We start from the raw sequence: 27676 nt of genomic DNA, 5'->3' as shown, positions 1-27676 counted from the left end.
AACCTCTATTGGTAAGCAGTTCCACAGACCAGGGACTGCCACATCAAGGCTCAGTCCCTGGTAAAAGGCTAACTGAATGCCAAGGACCATGTGGGACCCAGGGCCCCATCAGAAGATGTCAGCAATAGGAGGCTGAGCTTTAGAAATTAGCAAGTCCTTCAGGTACTAAGGGCCAAAGATAGTAAGTGTTCTAGATTGTACCTCTTTCAGTGTAGAGCACCAAGGTGGTTTATTTGCTCTTCTCAAATATGCCTTTCAGAGCAGGCCATGGTCACTGCATTATGTAAACATTTCATATTAGGAAATATTAGGCAACTTTCACTTCACATTATGAAAGGAAACCAATTGAACATGATAGCTGCATTGTTGATGACCTTTTATTTTATATGGTATGTATGCAAACATGATGCAATAGCTAGAAATAAAGCATAGAAATGTTATTGGCACTGCTTTCATCATGTCTGTTTGGTTCCATTTCAGAATCTCTCTATTGGCATTTCCTCCTTAATTTCAATCAATCAATCTCCTTTATTGGCATAGAAAAAGTGCATCGTATACATGGATCAGAACACAGCACGAAACATGGTAGGAGATACTTTAGATACACTGTGAGGGACGAAAATGGCTCTTAGGACCCATGGTGATGTAATTTCATAGTGTCATTTAAAAATCCTGCCATGTTCTCCACAACGTCATTACTACAATTGTTCAGCAGATAAGACACCCTGGGAGTGTCAGTGCGATAAATCCCCTGCTTCAATAAAGGAGCCAAATACATTTTTGCATAAAATGGGCAATAAAATAAAACGTGTGATGGATTTGACCTGTTTGTACCACAAGGGCAGCATCTTTCAGAGTATGGGATTTTCGAGAATCTACCTTGCAAAACTGCAGTTGGCAAGACGTTAAATCTTGCGAGAGCAAGAGCTCTGCGTAGATGAGGATTGTAAAGCTGGTGTAAATATGGAATGTCCTGGCCAAATGAAGGTGGAGTTCCCAACCCCAATAGGGAACAGGTTTTTTTGGCTGCACTGCAAAGGGTTTGGAATTCAATCTCTAGGATTCTGCACTTGATTGGCTGGAGTGCTTCCAGTTGTGGGAGCATAACCAGCAAGTCAAGTGATAGGCCACACCTTCCGATTTTGCTTTCAATGCCTGCTAGCCATTTACCACCTTCGTTTTAAAATCCATAAAGAGGGAAAACAAAAATGTGAAATGCCAGATGCACATATTATCATGGAGATTGCCAGTCACTTGTATTTTTGTTTTCTTAGAAACGATACTTCCCTTCTTACTGTGAATCTGAAACCTAAAGAAGGCTGCTTTGATAAAATCCCCTTCAGCACAAGCTCAAGTTCACACACTTGAATTAGAGACAGGGATTTATTTATTTTTACTTTATTTTGTAAAAGCACTCTTACAAGCAGATTCTAAGCATGTTTATTCCAAAGCAGTCTCACTTCATTCAACAGGATTCACTTCCAAGTGTGCACACGACTCGTGCCATTTTGGCTGAAAACACCACAAAGATTTCAACCTTTGCTATTTTGTGGGTAGGATTTAGTCACATACCGGCAAATTTATGTTGTACAACTGAAGTACATTCAGCACCCTTCCTGGCACCACAAACCCACTTTTCAAAACGGGGAGGGGAGAGAGAGAAAGAAAGAGAGAGAGAGAGAGAGAGAGAAAGACAGAGACTCTGGGTGTTAAGAAAAGTTATGGAGAAATGTGTTGGAAAGTGTGGTTTGACAATTGCTTAACATTACACTGAAATTTCCAGACAGCCCACTTACTGAGCATTGGTAGAGTGTGCCTGGGAGTTTCTAGAAACTAAGCAACATTTGTGATTTTTTAAATGGATAATTTGTGTGTGTGGACCTGCCACGCTAAAAAGCATCCATTTTGATTTGTTTGCAGGGAGGTTAAACAGTCTGTGTGTCAGGCAAGTCTTCCCTGAGTGCATTTTCCCTGAACATTCCTGCAAAAAATCCTCTCTTTTTTGGTGTGTGTGTAAATGGAATTGTTCTGTAATAATAATAATAATAATAATAATAATAATAATAATAATAATAATAATAATATTTTATTTCTATCCCGCCCTCCCCAGCCAAAGCCAGGCTCAGAGCGGCTAACAACAGTAAAATAATACAACATTCTAAAATCATTTCATTATAAAATTAATTCAAATCAGATTAATGGCAACCATTGGGCTAGAGTTCTGTGATGATTGCCAAAGGAGGGGGTCAGGCTGTGCCCTGGCCAAAGGCCTGGTGGAACAGCTTCATCTTGCAGGCCCTGCGGAAAGATGTCAAGTCCCGCAGGGCCCTAGTCTCTTGTGACAGAGCGTTCCACCAGATTGGAGCCACAGCCGAAAAAGCCCTGGCTCTGGTTGAGGCCAGCCTAACCTCTCTGTGGCCCGGGACCTCCAAGATGTTTTTGTTTGAAGACCGTAAGTTCCTCTGTGGGACATACCAGGAGAGACGGTCCTGTAGGTACGAGGGTCCTATGCCGTATAGGGCTTAAAAGGTTAAAACCAGCACCTTAAACCTGATCCTGTACTCCACCAGGAGCCAGTGCAGCTGGTATAGCACCGGGCGAATGTGATCTCGCAGCGAGGACCCCGTAAGGAGTCTCGCTGCAGCATTCTGCACCCGCTGGAGTTTCTGGGTCAGTCTCAAGGGCAGCCCCACGTAGAGCGAGTTACATTAATCCAGTCTGGAGGTGACCGTTGTGTGGATCACAATGGCTAGGTCAGGGCGAGAGCGGTAAGGAGCCAACTTGGAGGAGATGAAAAAATGCCGCCTTTGTTATAGCTGCAATCTGCGCCTCCATGGAAAGGGAGGTGTCAAAGATTACACCCAAACTCTTAACAGATGGTGCTGGCACTAATTGCGCCTCCGCAAGAGATGGGAGTTGCCCCCCCCCCCAAATCCCATATCCTCCGACCCAGCCAAAGGACCTGTTTTCGAAGGATTTAACTTCAACCGGCTCCCAAGTAACCATCCAGCCATATCCAAGTGCTTCAAAACAGCTTTACTTACCAGGCATGTGATTGAATCTCGCCAGAAAATAGAGACAGTCAAGAAACCCCGATTGCGTAACCTGCCAGTAAACAAATCTGAATGAACGCTCAATAAACAAACCCCCTGGAAGTGACCCTTGAGCCAAACTGGATGCAGCAGGGACGGGAACCTGCGATCCTGGACATTTTGCACTTCAGTCATGCCTCGGTATTGGCCATCCTAGCTGGGAGCGGGGCATGGGGGTACAACCACCCCTGGAGACAGACACAGGTCCCCCCCCCCCCCACATTCCTTGCGAAGGATTGCGTGGGTTGATTGGGACGGCGGATCGCCGTGGTTGCGTCCTTTGTGCTGCGAGCAAAGCACGGGAAAGCGAAACTCGCCTGCAGGAAAAAGCCGACCAGCGTTTGGAAACCGAGCACCAGGCGAGAATAGAAACCGAAAGTGCCATGTCCTATAAGAAGCGGCCGGCGGAGTCGCCTAGCCCAGTGGCAAACGAAGCAATCGGTAAGAACGGAGTATTGCTCCTGCCTCCAGGGAAAGACAAAACTTCCAAGAGCAACGAGAGAGATTGCTTGGCTTTAGCTTTGTCTTTTTGAGCAACAGCCACGATCGCCCTTCCCCGCGTGGAGACGGGGCGGTCCTCCTGGCCGAGCGAAGAGACCCTGGACGGCAGAATGGAAGCGGCGGCCCCCTCCCGCGACGAGGCCATCCTGTACCTGATCTGCTGCTTCAGAGGGCGGATCAAGAGCAACATGCGCGTGGCCCCCGTGCTGGACCAGATGCCCTCTTTGCCCCACGAGGAGAAGGACGCCATCCGAGCCGTGGCGGAGCGCCACGGGGACGTGGAAGCGGCCGAGCAGCTCCTGCGCGCCCTCGAGAAGGACCGCCGCCCGCCGGGCCTGTGCCAGGAATTCTACGAGGCGCTGTCGAGGGACGGCTTCAGCGCCGCCGACTACGTGGACCCCAGCATGAGCGAGCTGCCCTCGCCTTCCCTCGAGGCCATGGACGACACGGGCAAGTTCCTGGTGAACTTGTTCTCCAGGACTCTCGTGGAGAAGCTGAGAGCCACGCAGGTAGCCGATAAGTGCCAGCTTTTTACCATCGAGGACGTGGAGCGGGTAGGTAACGCTTCCTGAAACAATTCGTCCGTGATCCAACCCCCCTCCCACTCGAGAGAGAGAGAGGTATTTGGGTATATATCATAGGATCACAGAATTGCAGAGCTGGAAGGAACCATGGGGGTCTAGTCTAACCCCCTGAAGTGCAGGAATCTTTTGCCCAAAGTGGGGCTTGAACCCTGAGATCAAGAGTCTCACGTTCTATACCGACTGAGCTCTCTCTCTCATCCATTCACATGTTTAGGGTAAGGTTAGAGGGCCCATCCCCACATTAAGATCAGGATAAAGGTAAAGAGACCCCTGACCATTAGGTCCAGTCGTGGCCGACTCTGGGGTTGCGGCGCTCATCTTGCTTTATTGGCCGCAGGAGCTGGCGTACATGTGGGAGCTGGCATGACTAAGCCACTTCTGGCGAACCAGAGCAGCGCACGGAAACGCCGTTTACCTTCCCGCCAGAGCGGTACCTATTTATCTACTTGCACTTTGACGTGCTTTCGAACTGCTAGGTTGGCAGGAGCAGGGACCGAGCAACGGGAGCTCACCCCGTCGTGGGGATTTGAACTGCCAACCTTCTGATCGGCATGTCCCAGGCTCTGTGGTTTAACCCACAGCGCCACCCATGTCACTTTAGATATTCATTGTCAAGGGGATTTATTCGTTCATGGTGGTGGGGGTTGTACTTGCTTTTATTGTGCGTTTTGTGCTTTCACCTTGCATTTTTATGTTGTGAACCACTCTGAGATTTACAGGTTGAAGGGCGGTATAGTTAATAAACTAGCTAACAAACAAACGATTCTGTGGAATCGACTGGCTAAAGGCTTTCCTTGGACTGCACCACTCGAAGCTGGTGGTGGCAGGGTGGAATTGCAGGTTTGATTGCTACCTAGTGTTGCTGTGTTGTTTTTCCATACAGTCGTACCTTGGAAGTCAAACGGAATTTGTTCTGGAAGTCCATTTGACTTCCAAAACTTTCGGAAACCAAAGCGTGGCTTCTGATTGGCTGCAGGAAGTTTCTGCAGCCAATCGGAAGCCCCGTCGGATGTTCAGGTTCCAAAGAACGTTTGCAAACCGGAACAGTCACTTCCCAGTTAGCGGTGTTCAGGAACGAAAACATTTGACTCTCAAGGTATTTGAGAGCCAAGGTACGACTGTATTTGGGAAATAGGCATTCCGCAGACAAATATTCAGGGCAGTCTGTCTTCTGACAAGTTATTTTTCTACATGGAAGGATTCTTCCCCACCTGCACTGAACATTCTGTCCCCATCGTAGTTCTGGAATAGTACAGCACAGGAAAAGCTTTACATTTTGATTCACACTCAGAAACACTCAATTTCTCACAGGTAGCTTGAATAATGGGTGTGACAAGTTCCTTTCCCAGAAGAAACTGTGAATGTGAAATGCATCATTACTGGTCCAGGTTGTGCTGTTGCCCACGGAAATTGCATTTTTGAAAATACAGGACTTATGAGCCCCTTTCTCACTAATGGTTATACCAGCCTGGGGTCCTCCATATGATATGGACTACAACTCCCACCAGCCCCAGGCACTGCGGCCATTCTTGCCAGAGTTGATGGGAACTGCAGTACAAAGGAGCAAGAGAGGACCAGACTATGGAAGGCTGGTTTGCACACACCAAGCTTCCCATGGAAATACTTTTAATCCAGTATTTTCTCTGCAGAGCAATAAAGGAACCTGTTTTATAGGTACAGTCATACCTTGGTTCTTGAACACCTTGGTACTCGGACGTTTTGGCTCCCGAATGCTGCAAACCTGAAAGTGAGTGTTTGGTTTGCGAATGTTTTTCGGAAGCTGAACGTCCCAACGCGGCTTTAGCTTGAGTGCAGGAAGCTCCTGCAGCCAACTGGAAGCTGCGCCTTGGTTTGCGAATGGTTTCAGGAGTTGAACGTACTTCCGGAACGGATTAACTTCGACAACCAAGGTATGACTGTACTATGATACATCTTACTGAAGTACCAGTGTAAGTATTCCTTCCCTCCTCCCTTTTCTTTTAACCCAGATCAGAGCCGAAAATGCAGCAACAGGGAATGCAGCAGCAGTGAGGGTGCTGCTGAGCAGAGTAGTGCAGAAGAAAGAGTGGCTGTCGCCGTTTCTGCAGGCCCTGCGTGACTCTGGGCATGAAGATGCCGCAGATATCCTAAGTGGACATAAAGAGGGTAAGAAAAATGATCTTATTGTTTTGAAAAGGTATAGTTCTTAGCCTGCCCGTTGTACATGAAGGGTCTGCAGTTGCTCTGGGGAAAGAGAAACATAGGTCTTGCCCACACTTAACCTTTCTCTTGCACTTTCCAGACTCGGTCTGCACTTGAAAGCTCTGTGTCCAAGCCCCCATTCCTTTCTCTCTCTTTTTGTTCCGGAGTTTTCCCTGTGAAAACGCACTCCTTAAAGCTGAATTGGAGCAAATGGGAACCCAGAGAAAACTCAAATTGGCACTTGCTCCGATTGAGCGCCAAAGAGCAGATTTTTGCGTGGAAAGCTCTCGCGCAAAAAAGGAGAGCATTTGGACACAGAGCTTTAAAGTATTGACTTCTGCCTGGAAAGAGCAGGGCAGAAGGTGTGAATAAGCACATGCTGGGAACTGCATATGTGTAAATTTTGACATGAAAGCTGCAGTCCAATGTACGTACACATCACATGTTAAAAATTGTTGAACTCTGTTAAACTTACTTCTGAGGAGATGTGCACAGGAACGTGCTGAAAGCAACAATATAAAGCACGCTTATACAATTTTAAGCAGTTGTGGAATCCTGGGAACAGCTGCCCAAGATGGTAGACTAAGACATGACTTTTACCTGATTTTTGGCATGACAGATCCAAACTCAAAAATTACACCATCCATTTAAACATCACAGTATGTATTGGTTTCTAAAAATCCCAGGCAGCACCAGGCACTGCCCACTAGCGCTTAATAAAACTCATTAAATACATTTAAGAAGCAAACAAACATGCCTACTCTCCCTCCTACAGCACCTTGGTCTGAATTCACCTTGGGGGAAACGATAGAAGATCTGGGCACAGCTCTTCCAAAACCTTGCTTCAAATTTGAGTTTAAAACGTGACATTGGTCTACCTTATGGTTTATCTCCCTGCCTCGTTGTGTCCCCACATTGCCTGTTTTGCTCGCCTGCGTATGGGGGCTGATCTCCGATGTTGCTAAATAACATTTTGTTTCGTGTGAACAGAGCAAATAGTCAACGGGATGCCTGCAGGTGAGACTATGGGCACTGAGGAACCTCAGGTACCTGAGAATCCAAAGCTGTTGGGGAGCAGCTTCATCCATGAGGAGAATGCCTCAGAAGAATCGTGTGGAGGGAGTTCTGCAGTTTCAGGTAACCTGTCAGCTCGGCTTTTTAAAACAAAGCTTATTTATTTACCATATTTTTCACTCTATAAGACGCACCGGACCATAAAACGCACCTAGTTTTGGAGGAGGAGAACAAGAAAAAAAATATTCTCTCCCTCTCTGCGCAGCGCCCCTTCAGCGAAGCGGGAGGAGAAACGGAGCCCCTTCCATTTCTCCTTCCACTTCGCTGAAGGGGCGCAGCGCAGAGAGGGAAAGCTGCGCAGCACCTCTCCAGCGAAGCGAAGCCAGGAGAGCAAGAGGGGTCGGTGCGCACCAATCCCTCTTGCTCTCCTGGCTTCAGGGATAGTCACTGAAGCCATGGAGCCTGCATTCGCTCCATAAGATGCACAAACATTTCCCCTTACTTTTTAGGAGGGGAAAAGTGCATCTTATAGAGTGAAAAATACTTGGTTGCAGCATGGGAGCTGCCCTGTAGTGGAGCTCCCAAAGCACATTAAAACATATTGGGTGGAATTGTGGTCCTCAAGCTGCAAAAGGTTCCCCATCTGCCCTTAAAAAATTGTGGTGTGAGGAGCTTTTTGCTCATGTCCAGACTCCTTAATACTCCCCCCCAGGGGTTCACCCACACTGCAACACAGGAGAGAATTAATAGATCTCAGCTTAGCATGCCCAGGTTTTCACTCCATCTTTATGGCAACTATGCTCTGTCTGGTTCAGGAGCCAAAACCTATCAGGATGGGGACATTTGTTTTCAGACTTGCTCTCTTGCACTCTTTTTGTAAGCTCATCATTGACCAGTAGGTGGCACCCTTAGCAATTCGTTGTTAGAAAAGTGTGGTTGCTTTATTGCACAATTTGATGCATGTTTACTCAGAGGCAAGCCCTGCAGTGGCAAATAATGCTTACCCCCTAGTAAAATGTGCTTAGGATTGCAGTCTTAGGCAAACATTTCCTTGCATTATTAGCTTGTGTAGTCTGAGCAGGTCGCATTGTGACCTGTGTTTAATTCTAGATATGGCATTCAAGGTTGTGTCCCAAGTATTAAGCAAGAATTTTAGAGCTGGTAAATCTAATCAGACAAGGGCAATATAAGCATTTTGAACACATGGAAAGGTTCAGGTTTGCTTCAGCTGATGCATCTAAGATAGCCTGAGCTGTGTGGACAGCACATTCCTCTCTAGGTGCTTTGCTGAAAATGAGATTAGAGGGAGACCGTTCTGGTCTATCAAAATGCGAAGCACGTTAACCTATGATAGAAGTAACTGCATATCACAAAATATTTACACCCTCATTTCTGAATTGTGTCTGCCAGATTCTGACGTCAGTTTGCTGGATGCAAGCGTCAGTGATGTGAGCGAGAGTCTTGGGCGGTGCATCCTCGCCAACGGTGATTCAGGTCTGACTTTCTCCACGGAACTCTATTTAAAATGCGAAACATTTACACTATCTGTTGAGGGACGATATTCTTGAAACGACTGTTTCCGGATATTTAGCCTAGATTTAAAACTACTTAATTTTATTTAATGATGACTATTGAGTCTTTTATGTGTTTTATGTGTCTAATATGTCTGGAATACCAATGTTTTATGGATTCCGCCCCCCCCTTTTCCTTGCTTTTTTATGATTTTACTGTCTAAATTATGTCAACAAAGGCTGGATGAGTGAGCATTTAAGCCACATCATTGTAGGCTGTCGAGGTAGAAACCGTGGCATTCTTCTGTCTAGCGTTGTGAGCAAAATCTATCAAAATGAATACGTGAGATCAGAACTGCTTGAGGATCAGAGAGAAAGAGAGTGTGGATTCTGTTTCTCCTTCCTGCTGCTTGATGGAATGGTGGATTTTCCCTCCTTTCCCTGTTGTGCAGGAAACAAGAGGTCCGAGACCAGACGACCATCTTCCTCTTAGCACTGTTTTGTACCAAAAGGGAAGGGCAGCACCCAGCCATTGGCCCAAAGCCCAGTGGCTGATGGCAGCTTGTTTGCTCTTCCCAGTAAGGAGCCCATCGCAAGCGCCAGCTGCCCTGTGGGTTGCATTCGAAAGGCGCTCTTAACCTAGAGGATGTTTATAGCAGGCTCGGAGGAAAGCTGTAATTTGGGCAGCAGGGTGCGCGTGTTCTTCCCTCCCAACTCAAGACGTAAAGTTGTAAATATTTGTGTGCAACATCCAAAGCCTAGGAGACAGACAGGATGCAAATATCAATTTAAGGAAGGGCAATTTGTAATTCAGCACAGCTCTTAGGATCCTTCATTTTCTTGGATGAATTAATGTTATTAATACTTAGTAGTTCTGTTTGTATTGGGCCCACCCAATTTATTTGATAAATTAATATTCCTTCCTCCCAGGATGCTAGACTAGGTGGGCCATGGGCCGGATCCAGCAGGCCCATCTTAGGTCCTTATGGTTAGAGTGTTGGAAATAAGACCCAGGAGGCCAGACTTCAAATCCCCACATGGTCATGAAGGTCCCTGGGTGACCAGTCACTCGCTCTCAACCTAGCCAACCTCACAGCGTTGCTGTGCGGATAAAATGGGGAGGTGAATAGCCATTGTCAGGTGCTGTTGCGGTTGCTCGAGAGTAACCAGGCAGGACTCCGACCTGTGTTTTACAGGCTTTATTTTGGTGCAAAACTCATTACAGTGAAGAGTCCCAAAGCTCATGTCTGGCTCAATTGCTAGCAGAATCCGGGAGTGGTCTTTTTTTTGTACCTCCCCCAACATAAAAGTTTCGTTACCCCCAACCGTTTCCGCCCTTCTTTGCGCCTCAGACTACGTGCTTCCCTCCTCTCTGGCTTGCTCAGGAGCAGTGTTAAGGCTCTCACTAGTATCCTCTGGTCTTATCCACTGGTGGGGCTTTCCTCCTCAACAGAAGAGGAACTGCTTCGCAAGATTTTTGGAGACTCCCCGTAACCCAACTGCCCTTCTATTTCTCGCCTCTGAGCCGATGGCAGTTCCCTGACAGCCATGTGTGCCGACTTGAGCTCCTTTGAGAAAAAGGTGGCATATAAATTCAATAAACAAATATTATCTCCCCCCCACCCTGTATATCTAATGATCAGAGACTGAATCAGGAGACCTAGAGGGAAGTGAACTAGGTGAAAATAACCCTCTTCTCTGCCTTAAGGCTTGCCTCACCCACTGTCCCCACCCTAGGCTTTTTCTCTGCAGAGAGTGGTAGTTGTACAGTGCTTTCTTAGATGCTAATTTTCCATTGCTCTCTTCTCCCACTTGGAGAGATTTCCATTAGCAGATCTTATCCAAGCTCAGTTGAGTTCTATTTGCTTAGTTGGGCTTTCGGGAAAATTGCCCATAGAAAATGATGCGACGCTTCCTTTATACTGCTTACAAATATAACTTTATAGCGTTTTCTGTATGATTTGGCCACTAATGATGATATCATCAGAAAGAAGGTATCTTACAAATATCATCAGCTACTCATTGAATTTTTTCCCTACCCTTTCAGTCTGTTTCCTTTGGCTCCATCCACTTAGCACAGGGGTAGGCAAAGTTTTTGTGGCTTGGGCCGGTTTACAGTCCCGCAGACGCCGCGGTGAGCCAAACGCTATTTCCGGTGGGGAGGAGGCGTGCACAGCCTCCCATTGGCTGCAGGAGCTTCCTGCAGCCAATGGGAAGCTGCCCAGCGTCACAGAAGGCGGTCCCCGCTCTGCTCCATGCCGGTTTAGCGCAGCACACAGGAGCTGACTGAGCAAGCGGCGGGGGTCCATGGGCCTATCCCATGGACCCCCGCCCAACTAAGCAATGAGGGTTAAATGACCCTCATTTAGGTTGCCGACCTCTGGTTTAGCATATCGTAAAATTTTGGCAGTAGGCTTTTTGTGCTTTTCAATCCATATAGTGTCTTTTAAAATGCTGTTGTCTCTGTTTATTTGACCTCTCCCCCATAGGTCTCCAGAGTAAAACAGAGTTGCTTTTACTATTGTTACTCATTAAATTGTATACCACTGAATGCAAAGATAAAAAATCATTTAAAAAATTGAATAACATGATTAGAATACAGAATAATATAAAAGACACCATAATTAAAATGCACAATAGAACCACTTCATTAATATGTTGAAATATGAACAACCATGATTAATATTTGAATTGCTCCTGCTCACCTGCCAAAAATTACCCTCATGTGGTTGGCTGGGCTCGTTTTGGATATGACCCTTGAGCTGAAAAAGGTTCCCACCTATGGTGTACAGGATTGGAGCCTTAAATTGTGCATCCCAAGAATGAATTGACACCAGCTGTGATGCCCAAAGGAAACCCTAGTAGCCCGCCAGCCATATATTGTGGCCTGACAGGTGTTTGCACAAACATTTTCTGCTGTTGTGGGGAGAAGGCAGGAGTTACCTTTGGTCAAAAAACATGGGCGTCTTTGGCTTACACCTAAATCTGCATGGCAGAAATTATAGAGGAGTGGTCTCTCTTACCTGCAGATGATGCTGAGGATGAAGAGACAAGAGCTTCACCAGAGCCAGAGCTGACTCTCAGAGACTACCAGATGGAGGTCGCCAAACCAGCCCTGGAAGGGAAGAATATTGTCCTGTGCCTTCCTACAGGCAGTGGCAAGACCCGAGTAGCCGTCTACATTGCCAAAAACCACTTGGATAAGAGAACGGAAGCCGGAGAGCATGCAAAAGTTATCGTGCTTGTCAACAAGGTACGCTGTCCAGAGGTTCTCAAACTGGGTCCCATGAACTACTAGTGGTCTGTGATGTTAGGAGGTCCTCAAAAAGCTTGCAAAACCCTCGAGAATATCTGTACCTGGCCCTGTGCTCGATGTACTTTTTTCTGACAGTTAAGATCGAAATTGTCTTTGAACCAGGGCTGGGTTATCAAACAGGCTAATAAGACCCTAGTCCAGGGTTTCCCAATCTTGGGTCTCCAGCTGTTTTAGACTACAACTCCCATCATCCTTAGCTACAGGACCAGTGGTCAGAGATGATGAGAGTTGTAGTCCAAAAACAGCTGGAGACCCAAGTTTCGGAAACCCTGCCCTAGTCTTAAGGCCAATCATTTTCTTAAAAATGATGTTGATGTGGTCTCTCCTTAAAGCATTACCAGAAAGTTGTAAAATTGTGCCTGCTCTTGGGTCTATAGAGCAAAAATAAACGCATATTAAGCGGTACACCAAGGTGCCCAACAAAACTTCAAGCAGTCCAACGGGGTGGGGAGACAATTTTCAGAACTGCTATGCTATCTGCTTATGTGAGTCATGTAAGCATGGAACTGTAGGATGGCAGGCATTTTGGTTCCAAAATAACGAAATCCTTCATTCTTAGAGGACGCACAGTTCATATTCCTTCCTTGCAGGGGGTTGGACTAGATCAGGGGTCAGCAACCTTTTTCAGCCGGGGGCCGGTCCACTGTCCCTCTGACCTGGGGGGGGGGGGCGGACTATATTTTTGGGGGGAAATGAACAAATTCCTATGCCCCACAAATAACCCAGAGATGCATTTTAAATAAAAGGACACATTCTACTCATGTAAAAACACGCTGATTCCCAGACCGTCCGCGGGCCGGATTTAGAAGGCGATTGGGCCGGATCTGGTTCCCGGGCCTTAGGTTGCCTACACATGGAGGAGATGATCTTCAGAATCCCTTCCAACTCTACAATTCTGTGATTCATGTTAGTGGGGTAAGCTTGCATAACCTTTGGCCAAAACTCCTTAGCATGCTTTGGATGCTACTGTGTAGTTCGCAAATGCGCAAAGAGCTGAAACAAAGGTCATTATTACAGTAGGGGCTTAGTTGTATCCCCAACTCTTGGCTGGAAACCTTTTCCTAGGTGCCATTGGTGGAGCAGCATTTCCGGAAAGAATTTCACCCCTTCCTGAAGCATCGGTACCGCGTCATTGGGCTGAGCGGTGCCTCTCAGCTGAAAATTTCCTTCCCTGCAGTTGTCAGAGATTACGATGTCATTATCTGCACAGCTCAGATCCTTGAGAATGCATTGCAAAATGCAGACCAGGACGAAGAAGAGGGAGTTCAGTTAAAAGGTATTTATTGTGGATAACTGTGTGCCTGTTGGTGGTTCTGAGGCCCTAAACACATTTTGTTTGTGTACCTTTAGAAACATGCTTAAAACAGACACTTAGATTTTGGAAGAAAAGAAGCCGCTAGGTCTCAAATTGGGACATGCTGCTTATGGAATACTTTAATAATCATCAATAACAATTTTATTATTTATACCCAGCCACTCTGGGAGACTTCCAACACATAAAAACATAATAAAAGGTCAAACATTAAAAACTTCCCACTACAGAACTGTCTTCAGATGTCTTATAAAAGTTGTGTAGTTCTTTATCTCCTTGTCATCTGATGGGAAGGCATTCCACAGGGAGGGCACCACTGCCAAGAAGGCCCTTTGCCTGGTTTCCTATAGCTTCACTTCTCCACTTTTTTTCAAAAGAACCTCTGAGTAGACACGGTTAGGATTGTGCACTGTGCATTATGTCTCTCAGGGCCAAACTATGCAGACTGCCAATCTGGACTGGGTTTATTACAAGCAACCAGTTTGTGTGTGTGTGTGTTCCGATGGAAATGGGTGCCCTAATCCCAAACAAAAGTTGTAATCCTTCCTGGGACTTTATGGTGAATGGCTGGTAAGACACCTTATTAAACAAATAAATGTTTTCCCTCAGAGTTCTCCCTGATCATCATTGATGAATGCCATCACACTCAGAAGGAAGCGGTGTATAACGGTATCATGCGCCAGTACTTAAAAGAGAAGCGGGACAATGAGAAGCGAAGGAAAGAGGGCGAGCAGTGTTCTCCACAAGCTCAGGTTCTGGGACTGACAGCTTCACCTGGTGTCGGAGGTGCGAAAAATGCGGCAAAGGCTGAGCAGCATATTTTGAAAGTAAGTCACCATAGACTTGGAAGGTCAAGTCTGGATCCAAACCAATAGGGGGGGAGTGGGGCAGATTGATACAGAAAAATTCAATCTCATATTTTATGTCACAAAAATGCATCAAATAATATATATTTTTGGCTTGATGCATGGCATAACTAACCAATATTATAATAGCAATCAAAAGAACCATTAAAGTTGGACGATAATAAGAATGTAATGACTTCGGTTTTAAAAAAGGGGTTTTTATCATTCTGCCCCACCTACGGGGCACTTTGATACATTGGACGGGGCACTTTCATACAAAGCGTAAATTGTATGAGTATGATAACTATTTGCAAAAATTTAATGAAGAAACAATTTTTAATTGTGAGAGATCATAAGCAGCCTTACAATTTGTTACTTAAAATCTAAATTACGTATAAACTAACAGTGTTTCACACACATCATAGACTTTATGGCAGGTTTTCTTAAGAAAACATCAAAACTTAATGTTAATCTTTCCTCAAACACCTATCCAGTAAAAAAAAGACAAACATACAAGATCCTGGGTTTCCCCTGAGATATGACACATGATAATCAGTCATATTATATTTAGAAATGACTTCGGCCACATATTAAACAACAGTTTTTATTTTCAAATTTAATGAGTTTAGAGATTTCAGGCAAATTTGTATATTGGGGCACTTTTGTACACTAGCGGGGCACTTTTATATATATCAATGTGCCCCATGTCTTAGTGTATCAAAATGCCCCAACAGAAATTTTCAAAAAAAACTAACAATTATTAATAAAACCATTGAACTTATTTAAAAATCACATGTAATCCTGATTACTGAGTAGAATAACTTACCTTTGGTATTTTAAAATCTTAACTAAACGACGTAAAACAGTGTTGGAACACTTTTACATTTCACGTAATTTTTTAGTTGGCCGAACTAAAAACACACCTACTCTCGTCAAACATCAACAGCTAACTGGCGGGCAGCGCGGTTGCAAGTGTTGTACTCACACATGTAAAGACACGTTTTAGTGATGTCGCGACACAATTAACATTTCTTGATATCGAAATATAGTTGGTGTATCAATGTGCCCCGCTTCCCCCTATATTGTTGAATTAGGATTTGACTGCTTTCTTTAATTTATTGTTGGTTGGTGTGTTGTTGTTGTTGTTTTTAAAAATCAGGCAATAACAACAACATTAATTTGCCTATTTGCAAAAGCGGAGATGGGAGGATTTGGAAAAGGCCAATTGCGAATGAGAAAACCAGAGGATGAGGAAGCCAGAAATCAAAGCCACAACCATAAATCTATATTTTGGATTGAGCAAAACATTGTTACTGAAGCCAAAAAACCCACTTTGCATATATTTATCCATGGTTGGGCACCCTTATTAATCATCTGAGGTAGTGAAAGCTTAATTAGAAAATATATGTTAAGACTGATTTCATGGGGAGAAATGTTACGTCTTTAGGCAGCATTACTCACAAAATGCATGTGCCATGTCTGTTATAACCTTCCTGCTTCCAGATATGTGCCAATCTCGATGCAGATGGAATTATGACAGTTCAAGATCATGCCCTACAGCTGAAGGATCAGGTGAAAGAACCCTCCAAGAAGTTTGAGATTGCAGACAACAAGAGAAAGGTATGGATTTTTGTTGCAGCTTTTTCTCGTTGAATTTCTTTCTTTCTTCTCTGCTTTTGCCTCTTCATAATAAATCTGGCGCTTCAGAAGCGAGCCCACCTTGAAGCAAGGCACTTCATGGGCTATGGGATTCAACTTTGGGTCTAGCCAAGTCTGCTTCTTTCTCTCCCCCCCTCCACCCCACCCCAAACGGAACTATAATACGTATAACTTGTTTCCTTTTGGGCCAGAATTGAATTGGGTGGAATCTGAGGGCATGAATCCTGCCACATTTCAGATGGATAGCCATAGTGGTTTTCCCACAAGGACAGGCATTACAGTTTCATAGTGGGTAAGAAATGCATTCCCCCTCGTGTGCACCCTCAGTCAAACAGCCACCACAACAAAGCAAGACAAAATCAGTGAACCTATGTTTCTGTGGGCCACAAAATAACAAGCAGGCGTATGTATCCGTGGGCCACTGAAAACCATCTACAGTGGTACCTCGGGTTACATACGCTTCAGGTTACACACTCTGCTAACCCAGAAATAGTGCTTCAGGTTAAGAACTTTGCTTCAGGATAAGAACAAAAATCGGGCTCCAGCAGCACGGCAGCAGCAGGAGGCCCCATTAGCTAAAGTGGTGCTTCAGGTTAAGAACAGTTTCAGGTTAAGAACGGACCTTCGGAACAAATTAAGTACTTAACCTGAGGTATCACTGTAGGGGAATTTGTGTGACCTGCAGTTTGTGTCCTTGCGTTATCATGGAAGCAAGATTTCATTTCAGCTGGAGGTTTCCATCTGTTTTGATATGCACACTATAAAAGAGAGAAGCAGGGGCGTCTTACCCATAGAGGCTAGTGGCGCGGGGCACCAAGTTCTGGAGGGCACCAGGGAAGATGCGGAGGCTGGCATCAGCTCGCCGCCCTTGCCCGCCTCCGCCATGCCGCGTCAAATAATAATAATAACATATTATTTATACCCCGCCCATCTGACTGAGTTTCCCCAGCCACTCTGGGCGGCTCCCAATCAAATGTTAAAAACAGCACAGCATTAAATACTAAAAACTTCCCTGAACAGGGCTGTCTTCAGATGTCTTTTAAAGATAGGATAGCTGCTTATTTCCTTCACATCTGAAGAGAGGGTGTTCCACAGGGTGGGTGCCACTACCGAGAAGGCCCTCTCTCTGGTTCCCTGTAATCTCACTTCTCGCAATGAGGGAACCGCCAGAAGGCCCTCGGTGATGGATCTCAGCGTCTGGGCAGAATGATGGAGGTGGAGACGCTCCTTCAGGTATACAGGACCGAGGCCATTTAGGGCTTTAAAGGTCAGCACCAACACTTTGAATTGTGCTCGGAAATGTACTGGGAGCCAATGCAGATCTCCCAGTACGTCGAAGCAGCGCCGGACCCGGAGCCTCCGTGCACGAAGTGGCCAGCTGAGCCGGGATGCGCCACGTCCAGCCTCCGCCTCTTCCCCGCCGAAGGAGTCACCCTCCAGCCACTGCCCGCCTCCTCCAGCCCCGCCTTCCCTAAAAAACTCTGGGGGGTGGTGGGCGGGCGGAGGGAGCTTTGCACCACAGCGCCGGATATGCTTAAAACAGCCCTGGAGAGAAGCGTTTGTATATGAAAGGCTTCCTTTTTCAAAAAGCTTGGGAGAGCTTTCCACACTGCAATCTGCCTTCTTCTCTTTCCATGCACCCAGCACCCAGGAAATACAAAACACCATATTGTCAATTTAGCTTCCTCCCTACAACAGGCCCTAAGTTTTATGTAGAAGGGCTTAAGGAACAGCTAACCTGCTCCTTCTTCACTCCCTTTGTTGGACTCCCAATTCACAGCAGTCCTGGCTAGCATATCCTTTGGTAGGGGATGATGGGACTTGTAACCAAAAAAATATCTGGAGGACATCACGCTGGCTGCCCATGTTCTCGCTTCTAAATGGGGAAGGAATTAAACTTCAGATAATGACTTTATGACCCTGGTTTTAACATTTTCCTGGGAGAAACTAAATGGAGATGGGAGCCAGCGGCACCTCAACTCCACACCACCATAAATGGATCTGCCAGTCCTGTTGCCTGCCACTGGCGACGCTTTCTCTGCACCTCTGTTGTATCCAGGCTGGCAACCTGGGGGCCATTTTCATGAGCTGCATTCGTTGCTTGATAATTGGCTTGCTGTGAAGTAATTGGGCCATTTTGTTCATGTCTAGGGGAGTATGTACTTGTTTATATAAATATTCTCTCTCGTTGATGTAAAACTGAAGGAATTCGTATCCCTTGTTGATGTTGGCAGAGTATCCCTTCGCTCATTACTGAGTGAGTGCCCATGTTTTTCATTTTTAGGATCCGTTCAGAGAGAAACTCATAAACATAATGACAGGGATCCAGACCTATTGTCAATTCAACCCAAGGGCTGAGTATGGATCTCAGACCTATGAACAGTGGGTGATTCAAGAGGAGAAGAAAGGTAACCATGTTTTTAAGTGTTTTGTAATGTTTTGCCATGTCGGTTGTCCAAGACTCTCCCAGACATCTGTCTGTTGGTTTGGTAAAATTTGTTTCCCCCGCTCCTCCTGCCTAGCTGCCAAAGAAGAACATCGCAAGCAGCGGGTCTGTGCAGAGCATTTGAAGAAATACAACGATGCCTTGATAATTAATGACACCATCCGAATGATTGATGCATATAAGCATCTCAAAAGCTTCTACAAGGAAGAAAAGAGTAAGAAGAAGGCAGTGAATGAACACAATGAGGATCAGCCAGGAGCATCAAAACCAGATGAAACTGATGCATTTCTTATAGATTTGTTTTATGGTAAGCATGAGACCCTTGGCAAATTGCCATATATTTTTCCACTAACCTCTGTGCAAATGCAAAGAAGAACCAAAATCCGACCATTGTAGCTTGAACATAGTGGCTGACAGGGACACAGTGATGACATCAGAAGTTTACATCTGTGGGACTCCTTTTCTTTAGCATTCTAGGTTATTGCGGCCTGCCTTTCACTTCCAGCAGAGATGGGAAGCCCAAATGTTGCTTGATTTACTGATCCCATTACCCCGCCCAGCATTGCCAGCAGATGAAGGGAGTTCTCTGGAGCAGGAGCAGGTGTGGGTGCTTACATGACCTCCCATAACAGGAGTTGCTACGGTTTACTAGAAGAGAGAGGGGAAGGGGTGAACTCAGTATGGTGCAAATGCATGGACTGCAGTGCTGGATTGGTTCCACCAGAGCATTTGAACTGCACCAACCTTGCCACTGTCTCCCTCCCAGCAGCCACAGGGACTTCAGGGCCTGGAAGTCCCATACGGGTTGATGCCTGTCCCACTGACCACTGCTTTTCGGGAAGGCCATAGATTTCCCACCCATGGCTTACATAGTAAGGGGAATATCAGTTTAAGCACATCCTTGCCACCTTTCCCCCTTCAGTGTGATGCACAAACACATACACATCCTTTTTTATTAAAGCTTAATTAATTCCTTAATTAGCAGTTTGAAGCTAATTGCTGTGATGGAGAAACAGATTGATCAAGCAATAAAATGGCAGGACCAGATTCAGAAATTAGCATCCGACTGGTCTTGCCCATTAGCCTTTCTTTCTTTTTTCCATTGTTTGCTAAGGAAATCTTTCAAGTTTCACTCAGTATCATTTATTGCTTATTTGGTGAATTGTATCCCACCTTTCTACACAATGGTGCTCAAGTTGGTGACAAGTATGAAGCTTTTATTAAGTATGATGGCCTTACTTACTTTTATTTTTGCACAGACTAACTATCTGTACTAGCATTTCTGTGATTCAACGAAGCCATCGTGATCCTATATTGAACATTGGTATTTGGTATTTGCTATGTGCTATAGGCTATAAATCACATATACCCAACAGGTTACCCTCCAGAGGTTGTTGGACCCCCAACTCTGATCATCCCCAGCCAACATGACCAATAGTCAGGGCAGATGGGAGTTGTAGTTCAATAACATCTGGGGAGTGACAAGTTAGGGTCAGTGTTTTATTCATTTATGCCTGTTCTTTGTATAGCGAAAGAGAAGGAGCTGCAGCAGTTGGCCAGAGAAGCAAAATACGAAAATGAAAAGCTGACCAAGCTGCGTAGAACATTAATGGAAGAATTCACAAAGACATCTGAGCCCAGAGGAATCATTTTCACAAAGACTCGGCAAAGTGCTGTTGCTCTCCATCAGTGGATTGAAGAGGACCCAAAATTTGAGGACGTTAAAGTGAAATCCCACTATCTTATTGGTGCCGGGCACAATAGTGAGTTTAAGCCCATGACTCAGGTAAGGAATGAAGGTAAATTATGATATATTTTTCTTTACCACACAGTTGGGAGGTGTCAGATTCAGAGTAGGAATCCTTGCCTGTTCTTATCCTGACTATTTGATTTGGTGAGTGCTTGAATAAACCCCAAGGAATAAGTGGTAATAAATCCAAAAAGTGATATTCTTGGAGAAAGTCATTTAAGGTTAGCATCTTACTCACTTCATTTTTCTCCTATAATCTGGTGTCACTACCAAAATATAGAGGGCAGCTCCTACAAGGATATGCCGAGCCTTTTGTTTATCATGTTCCTTCTGCCACAAACAAGCCCAAAATCCAATTTTTGTTTCCTCACTTTGTGCTTTTTCTATTTAAAAAGCAAGGGCAGCCAGAGCAGCAAAGAGAAGGAGTGTGACCTAACACGAGGGTTCGAGGAAGGCTGCCCCGTGGCCTACAAAGTCCCCTCCTATGGTCTGCCACACTTGTTCAGCCATGTCCCAAGCTAGGATCTCAAGCTCCTCAAGCCCAGAAGCTAAAGTAGCACCCCCAGTAAAGAATTGAGAAGATGCCAGGCAGTGCGACACTAGCACATATTGTGCTAGGACCTCTAGCTGTGCAAATAGCACCCTTGACGGAAGAAGTGCAAGGATGCCAGGGGAGGAGAAAATACAGGAGGCAAGCAGTTTTTGCCCACCAAAGTCTACTCTAAGCCTTCGGGGAGAGATGGCCAATAAGAAGAATGCAGCGAGACTTGGGGAAGGGTCCTTTGGTTCTGACTCCTCCCTCTCGCCTATTATTGATGGGGAAAAGTGGCATTCACAGCTTTTCAGCGAATAAATAGATTCCAATGGAGAACATTCAGGATAGGTAGCTAGTTGGAAGAAAGGGCTGGATATGCCACCATGCCTCCTCTGATTTATCCACTTCCAGCATTTAGTACCGAGAGGCTTGTTGTAGAAGGAAACCCAAAGAAAGGCCATGCAAATCTAGAGATGTTCCTCTAACATCTAAGCTATTCTAGAAAGAGGAAGATTTTACTTAGCACTTCCAAGCCGTCAAGTAGGGTGAAAGGACAGAGGACCGTGTTTAAGAGCAGATCTCATGTGAAATCTGCAAGAAGCTACTTGGAATTTTACTAGTATAGTATCTTTTTGAGGTGGGTTGTGTGTGAAACTGTATTTGTGTCTCCTGTCCATCAAAGCTGGACCCCCCTACTGTAGAAGAACCAGTATTATCCATTCAAAGCTTTTGAGAAAGTTTATGCCCTGTGTTATGGTTGCTGAAAGTTGGGCTCCTTTGTAAATTGGTTCAGAAGCAATGTTGGGTATGTAAGCGCAGAAACCTTATGCGCAACTCACTAAACCCCCATGATTTGCTCATTAGCTGTCGAATGCATTTTTCCTCCCATTAATGAACATGCTTGTGATGTGTTTCCACAGAATGAACAAAAGGAAGTCATTGAAAAATTTCGTGCTGGAAAAGTCACCCTCCTTATTGCTACTACTGTGGCAGAAGAAGGCCTGGATATCCCAGAATGTAACATAGTTATCCGCTATGGCCTTGTTACCAATGAAATAGCTATGATGCAGGTATGCCCCATTTGTATGTTTAGATTAATTTTCTCCCTGATCACCCTAGAGAGTATTATTAAAACAAAATACCACCTAAAATCACTTTTTGAAAAAAGCAGCAGTATAAAAACAGGTAAAAGCACATAATAATAATTTATTATTTATACCCCGCCCATCCGGCTGGGTTTAAGAGCAACTCAAACAAAAAATCATGGGGTTCAAGCACATGAAACAGCCCAATCGTACAGATTTTTCTGTTCCATCTCCTGCAGAGAAAATGGCATTCCATTCAGAAAATGCCCATTTTGTGCATGTACAGTGGTGCCTCGCAAGACGAAAAGAATCCGTTCTGTGATTCTCTTCGTCTAGCGAGAATCTAGTCTCTTCGTCTAGTCTTGTGAAGCAAGCCCATTAGCGGATTAGCGGCTTTCAGCGGCTTATCTGCTGATCGGATCAGCTGATAAGCGGCTTAGCGGCTTAGAAAAAGGGGGGGGAGGGAAAAAAACCCGCAGGAACTCGCAAGGCATTGTCGTCTTGCGAAGCAAGCCCATAGGAAATTCGTTTTGCGAAGCACCTCCAAAACGGAAAACTCTTTCGTCTAGCGGGTTTTCCGTCTTGCGAGGCATTCGTCTTGCGGGGCACCACTGTATTTTACACAGATAAATACATTAGCAGGGATTTAGGATTACTTGTAATTTTGTTATGAATGGGCAATAGGTAATTTAAATGATTTTCAAAGTTAACAATGGACATTGATAAATAATGGAACATTGCTAAATAATGAAACCAAGGAAGGGACATGGGGAAGTCAATTTGTTTTGTACTATTTTGATTTTGTATTGATGTGGTTTTTATTTTTGTTTTGTTTTGGAGAAAAATTAATAAATTATTATCAGAAAATGCCCATTTTGGGGTTGCTGCCCTATGATGTTCTGTAGGGCAAGGGTGCCTTGAGTAGAATTTCCTCGGATGATTTATCTTACAGGTCTACACAGGTGTAGGCAGTCTTTCAGATAACCTGATCCCAAGTTATTTAGGACTTTATATGCTAATAATAAAGCCTTGAACAAGGCCAGGGAGCGGTGATTGGCAGCCGGCACAGTTCCTTTAGCACAGGTAATATGTGCACCTTTGTGGGCTTCCTTACAAGCCTTGGCCATAGGGCGTAGTTTGGTCTTTGGATTGCTTTAGAGCGGAAACTGGATAAATGTGGAAGATGTTCTTTGCTCAGAGTTATTATGCTTATGAATCCAAGGTTCTAGAGCAGGGCTAGGCAACCTAAGGTCCGGGGGCCGGATGCAGCCCAATCGCCTTCTCAATCCGGCCCACGGATGGTCTGGGAATCAGCATGTTTTTACATGAGTAGAATGTGTGCTTTTATTTAAAATGCATCTCTGGGTTATTTGTGGAGCATAGGAATTCGTTCATTTCCCCCCTAAAAATATAGTCCAGCCCACCACATGGTCTGAGGAACAGTGGACTGGCCCACGGCTGAAAAATGTTCTAGAGGGAGTCCTGTTGTCTTGTAGGTTTATTACTTGTAGGCTTTTGGTGAGCATCTTGCTAACCTGCTGGAAACGAGATTTGGAGCTTGGTCCAGGATCGCTGCTCACCCCTCAGAAGGCAGGAGACACACCCCGACTCCAGCTTGTATGTACACCTAAACGTGCCCTATATTTATTTATCTATTTGCCTTGTCTGTTCCAGGCTCGTGGACGAGCTCGAGCGGACGAGAGCACCTATGTGCTTGTGGCGTCGGGGGAATCGGGGGCTGTGGAACGTGAAAGCGTCAACATGTTCCGTGAGAAAATGATGCACAAAGCAATCAAACGTGTCCAGGCGATGCCCAGAGAAGAGTATAGACGTAAGGTAAATGGCCCGTACCATAGCTAAGGCTGCTCTGGTTCTTAAAAGAGCAGCCACGTTGGTCTTGAACTTGCAAAAGTATGTTGGGAGGGAGCCTCCTGGATGCCCCTCCTTGCACATCACTGCCACATGCAGATCCTTTGGCAAGGAAGAGCCCCATCCACCCACCCTCCTTTATAATATAGGTTACAGACTCTGTTAACCCAGAAATATTACCTCGGGTTAAGAACTTTGCTTCAGGATGAGAACAGAAATTGTGCTCCGGTGGGGCAGCGGCAGCAGGAGGTCCCATTAGCTAAAGTGGTGCTTCAGGTTAAGAACGGACCTCCAGGATGAATTAAGTTCGTAACCTGAGGTACCACTGTACCAGGAACAGGTCGCCTTCTCAAATACAGTGGTACCTTGGGTTACATACGCTTCAGGTTACAGACTCCGCTAACCCAGAAATATTGCTTCAGGTTAAGAACTTTGCTTCAGGAGGAGAACAGAAATTGTGTTCCAGTGGCGCAGCTAAAGTGGTGCTTCAGGTTAAGAACAGACCTCCAGAACGAATCAAGTACTTAACCCGAGGTACCACTGTAAAGGAAAGTTCTGGGCTGATGTGTGAGGCCAGTGGATTGGGGTTCTTTGCTCCCCCACTTCCCTAGAACTGACTGCTTCAGCTGGCATCAAATGGATCTGAGAGGACCAGATGGGTAAAAGAGTAAGAGGAGATCCAGAAAGATCTGTGGCCTTGCGCGTGAAGCCACCCAGTTTGCTTCATGGCCCCCGGGTCCTAGTCCGACACTCAAACCCCTCCTTTATAAAAGTTCACTTACTTTTACCAACCTATGATACAGGACTGCAACAAGATAAAGCTTTGAATGTGGGGCAGGGCAAATGGTGTGCAAAGCCTAAGTGGCGGTGTTACTATCAGTGCGGTGTTTCTCTTTATTTTACTTCAGTGGTTCTCTTAATCTTTGGCTGATTTATATTCCATAGAGAATATTGCCTGGCGCCTTCATTATACACCTTTAGGCGCCAGGAAAAGATGATGCTTTTTGACCAGGCCTTTGGCTCATCTGATTTACATCCTATGCCCTTTAAAAAAAAATTGGGGGGGGGGCAACTATTGGGTTGTTGTTTTTATTTTCATTATGTATTTTGCGGTTTTATATCTTGATTTTATTCTGTGAACCACCTTGAGACTTCTGAGTATAGGGCGGTATAATAATAATAATAATAATAATGCCTTTTAAATGTGTCTGCAGGAAGGGAGAGCTATTGTTTTGCTGTCTTGTTTTACGTATTTACTTGTTTTTATCCTGTGTTTTATTCTGTCAGCTGTCCTGAGATCTTATGATGAAGGGTAGTATATAAATCTGATTTTATTATTATTCTTATTTATTAATCTTTGTGTATCTGCCCCATTTACATATAAAGCCTCAGGTGGGTATCTCATCTTGGCTCTGCTACAGTGAGAATGCAAAGTTAAATGAGGCTGAGGGAAAGATTCTCATCCCCTGCCTTGTACACAGATGGACCAGTTTAGTTTAGCCTTGAGAAAAGCAGATGGAGCGAATGTACCCACATATTTTTGGTTCAAACATTCTTAGTTGTAAAAAAATAGAAGGGTGCATTTCCCCCCCTTTTTTAGTTTAAAATAATTGCATGTTACTAGCGGCTTGTAGATTTGATGTTTTGTGATTGCTTGTATTATGTAGTGCTGCTGCTAATTTCTGTTTCAGATGTCATATTGTCTTAAATCTTTTATTTTGTGTTGGAACTTGCTTTGGGATTGCATCCATGGCGAAAAGCAGAGTCTACACATTTTAGAAATAAAATAGATCAATGTTAACCTGTAAAGCGGCCTAAGAATATGGAGGGAAAGGGAAGAGTCATTACCTGTTGTGACAAATTATAAACTAAATAAGATAAATAGTTCAAAGTAAGCCAATATAATATAGGTGGTTGTTTTAGTACTGTGGTTATTTGATTAATAGGCAGAAAAACAAGAGTGGTTTTTATTATTTATTTAGGGAAGCGTTTAATGTTTGATGTATTACTGTATTTTAATATTTGGTTGGAAGCTGCCCAGAGTGGCTAGGGAAGCCCAGCCAAATGAGTGGGGTATAAATAAGAAATTATTATTATTAATTATTATTAAATGTCTCTTGAATCGGTTTCCTAACATGAAGTGTTATGTTCACCTCAGACTTGTGACTTCTTTTTGGAGGGGGGGTGTAGGCTGATGACTTCATATGCACTTTGTTCCTTCATTAGATACGAGACTTTCAGCTGCAAAGCAAGATGGAGGCAAAAATGAAAGAAAGGAAAGAACAGTCAAAGAAATGCAAGGAACAACCATCCTTGATCAAGTTCCTCTGCAAAAACTGTACCAAGCTGACCTGTTCAGGAGAAGACATACAGGTCATTGAAGACATGCATCATGTCAGTGTCAAAACGGAATTTGCGTAAGTGTCCTGCTCAGGGCTCCTGGTAGAGAAGCCTTTGTAATTTATTATTTATACCCCGCCCATCTGGCTGAGTCTCCCCAGCCACTCGGGGTGGCTTACAATCAAGTGTTAAAAACAGTACAGCATTAAATATTAAAAACTTCCCTGAATAGGGCTGCCTTCAGATGTCTTTTAAAGATAGGATAGCTGCTTATTTCCTTCACATCTGAAGGGAGGGTGTTCCACAGGGTGGGCGCCACTACCGAGAAGGCCCTCTGTCTTGGTTCCCTGTAGCCTCACTTCTCGCAATGAGGGAACCGCCAGAAGGCCCTCGGCGCTGGATCTCAGTGTCCGCGCTTAACAATGGGGGTGGAGACGCTCCTTCAGGTATACTGGACCAAGGCCATTTAGGTCTTTAAAGGTCAGCACCAACACTTTGAATTGTGCTCGGAAACATACTGGGAGCCAATGCAGATCTCTCAGGACCGGTGTTATGTGGTCCCGGCAGCCACTCCCAGTCACCAGTCTTGCTGCTGCATTCTGGATTATTATTTAGGCAGCTGAGAGCAGGAGGAATGTCCAGAAGTGGAAAGGGGTGGAACACACCTTCCCTTGCCTCCCTGACCTTTCATTGCTGTGACCTGTATTATCCTAATTCTTACTTATCTATCATTTTAGGGACCTTTATATTAAAAGAGAAAACAAGACTCTGCAAGCAAAAGCAGCGGATTATCAAACCAATTGGGAAATTATCTGCAAAGATTGTGGACAAGTAAGTTGTCTTGTTATGGGCTTGTAAATTTTGGTTGCCTTAATAATCAGCGATTGTTGTACTCAGTTGTCATCTTTTCCTTACGGATTCCTTCATTTATTTCCCAGGTTTGGGGAAATATGATGGTGTTCCGAGGCCTAGACCTGCCGTGCTTGCAAATAAAAAATTTTGTGGTTTCGTTCAACGACAAGAAAACTTCTGTCAAAAAGCTCTTCAAAAGATGGGGCGAGCTGCCCATCAAGTTTCCAGATTTCAGTTATGCGGATCATTGCATTTCCAGTGATGATGATTAAGAAGGCTTCAGAGAGAGAGAGAGACTCTAAGGCATGTGAAGATGCTAAGACTGAGCACTCAGGTTCTGAATAGGGAAAAGTTTACCTGAGTATGTTTATGACTTGAGGACCACAGCACCAAGCAACGGCTTGTATGCATGGCAAGAGCTTTCTTTTCGCATCAAATTCTGAGTAGAGTCAGTTCATGCGTTCAGCTGTGAGTCACAGAGTGGGAAGGAATAGTTGCGTGATGCCCACACTTGTATAAATTAGCTCAACAATGTGGAATTGCCAAGTGCAGTTGAAAGCTTCTGGGGAGGGTCATTTTGCTTGGGAGTTTGCATTCGACCCTGCAGTGGCTGTCTAGGGTGGACCAACGTCATCAGACCATGTGGAGCCATGTCTCTAATCAGCAAACAGCATTAAATAAAACCCATGTTACCAATTATTCTATTGCCTAATACACAGCTGATGCTATATTCAAGTTCAATAAAAGCACATTTCCTAAATTGATTTGTGATCAAACTTTAACA

The 27676-nt window shown here is 44.8% G+C and overlaps 1 protein-coding gene across 2 annotated transcripts; it reads left to right on the top strand.

Moving 5' to 3' along the window:
• Positions 1 to 494: 494 nt before the first annotated feature.
• On the top strand, positions 495 to 27652 carry IFIH1 (interferon induced with helicase C domain 1). 2 transcript variants are annotated; one of them, XM_082197955.1, is made up of 16 exons: positions 495 to 585; positions 6166 to 6322; positions 7349 to 7495; positions 8783 to 8866; positions 11913 to 12136; positions 13265 to 13475; positions 14121 to 14338; positions 15860 to 15976; positions 18300 to 18423; positions 18538 to 18768; positions 19991 to 20247; positions 21667 to 21816; positions 23506 to 23667; positions 25927 to 26117; positions 26778 to 26871; positions 26979 to 27652. In XM_082197955.1, the coding sequence occupies exons 1-16, from the start codon at positions 559 to 561 to the stop codon at positions 27162 to 27164; spliced, it is 2580 nt and encodes an 859-aa protein (XP_082054081.1). In that variant the 5' UTR covers positions 495 to 558; the 3' UTR covers positions 27165 to 27652. The 2 variants fall into 2 exon arrangements, with proteins under 2 accessions (XP_082054081.1, XP_082054080.1); XM_082197954.1 differs by lacking the exon at positions 495 to 585 and adding an exon at positions 3399 to 4147.
• The last annotated feature ends 24 nt before the right edge of the window (positions 27653 to 27676 follow it).

This window comes from Podarcis vaucheri (genome assembly GCF_965113315.1).
Source record: "Podarcis vaucheri genome assembly, chromosome: 1".
Classification (NCBI taxonomy): Eukaryota; Metazoa; Chordata; class Lepidosauria; order Squamata; family Lacertidae; genus Podarcis; species Podarcis vaucheri.
The sequence above is the reverse complement of the archived record's forward strand: the minus strand, read 5'-3'. Positions and strand labels throughout refer to the sequence as shown.

What these genes read in the sequence shown, in the direction of transcription:
- IFIH1 (XM_082197954.1), top strand. Translation starts at nt 3,704, where the DNA reads ATGGAAGCGGCGGCCCCCTCCCGCGACGAGGCCATCCTGTACCTGATC. An exon ending in CCATCGAGGACGTGGAGCGG is followed by an intron (nt 4,148 to 6,165) that starts GTAGGTAACGCT and finishes CTTTTAACCCAG; the next exon opens with ATCAGAGCCGAAAATGCAGC. An exon ending in TTATCGTGCTTGTCAACAAG is followed by an intron (nt 12,137 to 13,264) that starts GTACGCTGTCCA and finishes ACCTTTTCCTAG; the next exon opens with GTGCCATTGGTGGAGCAGCA.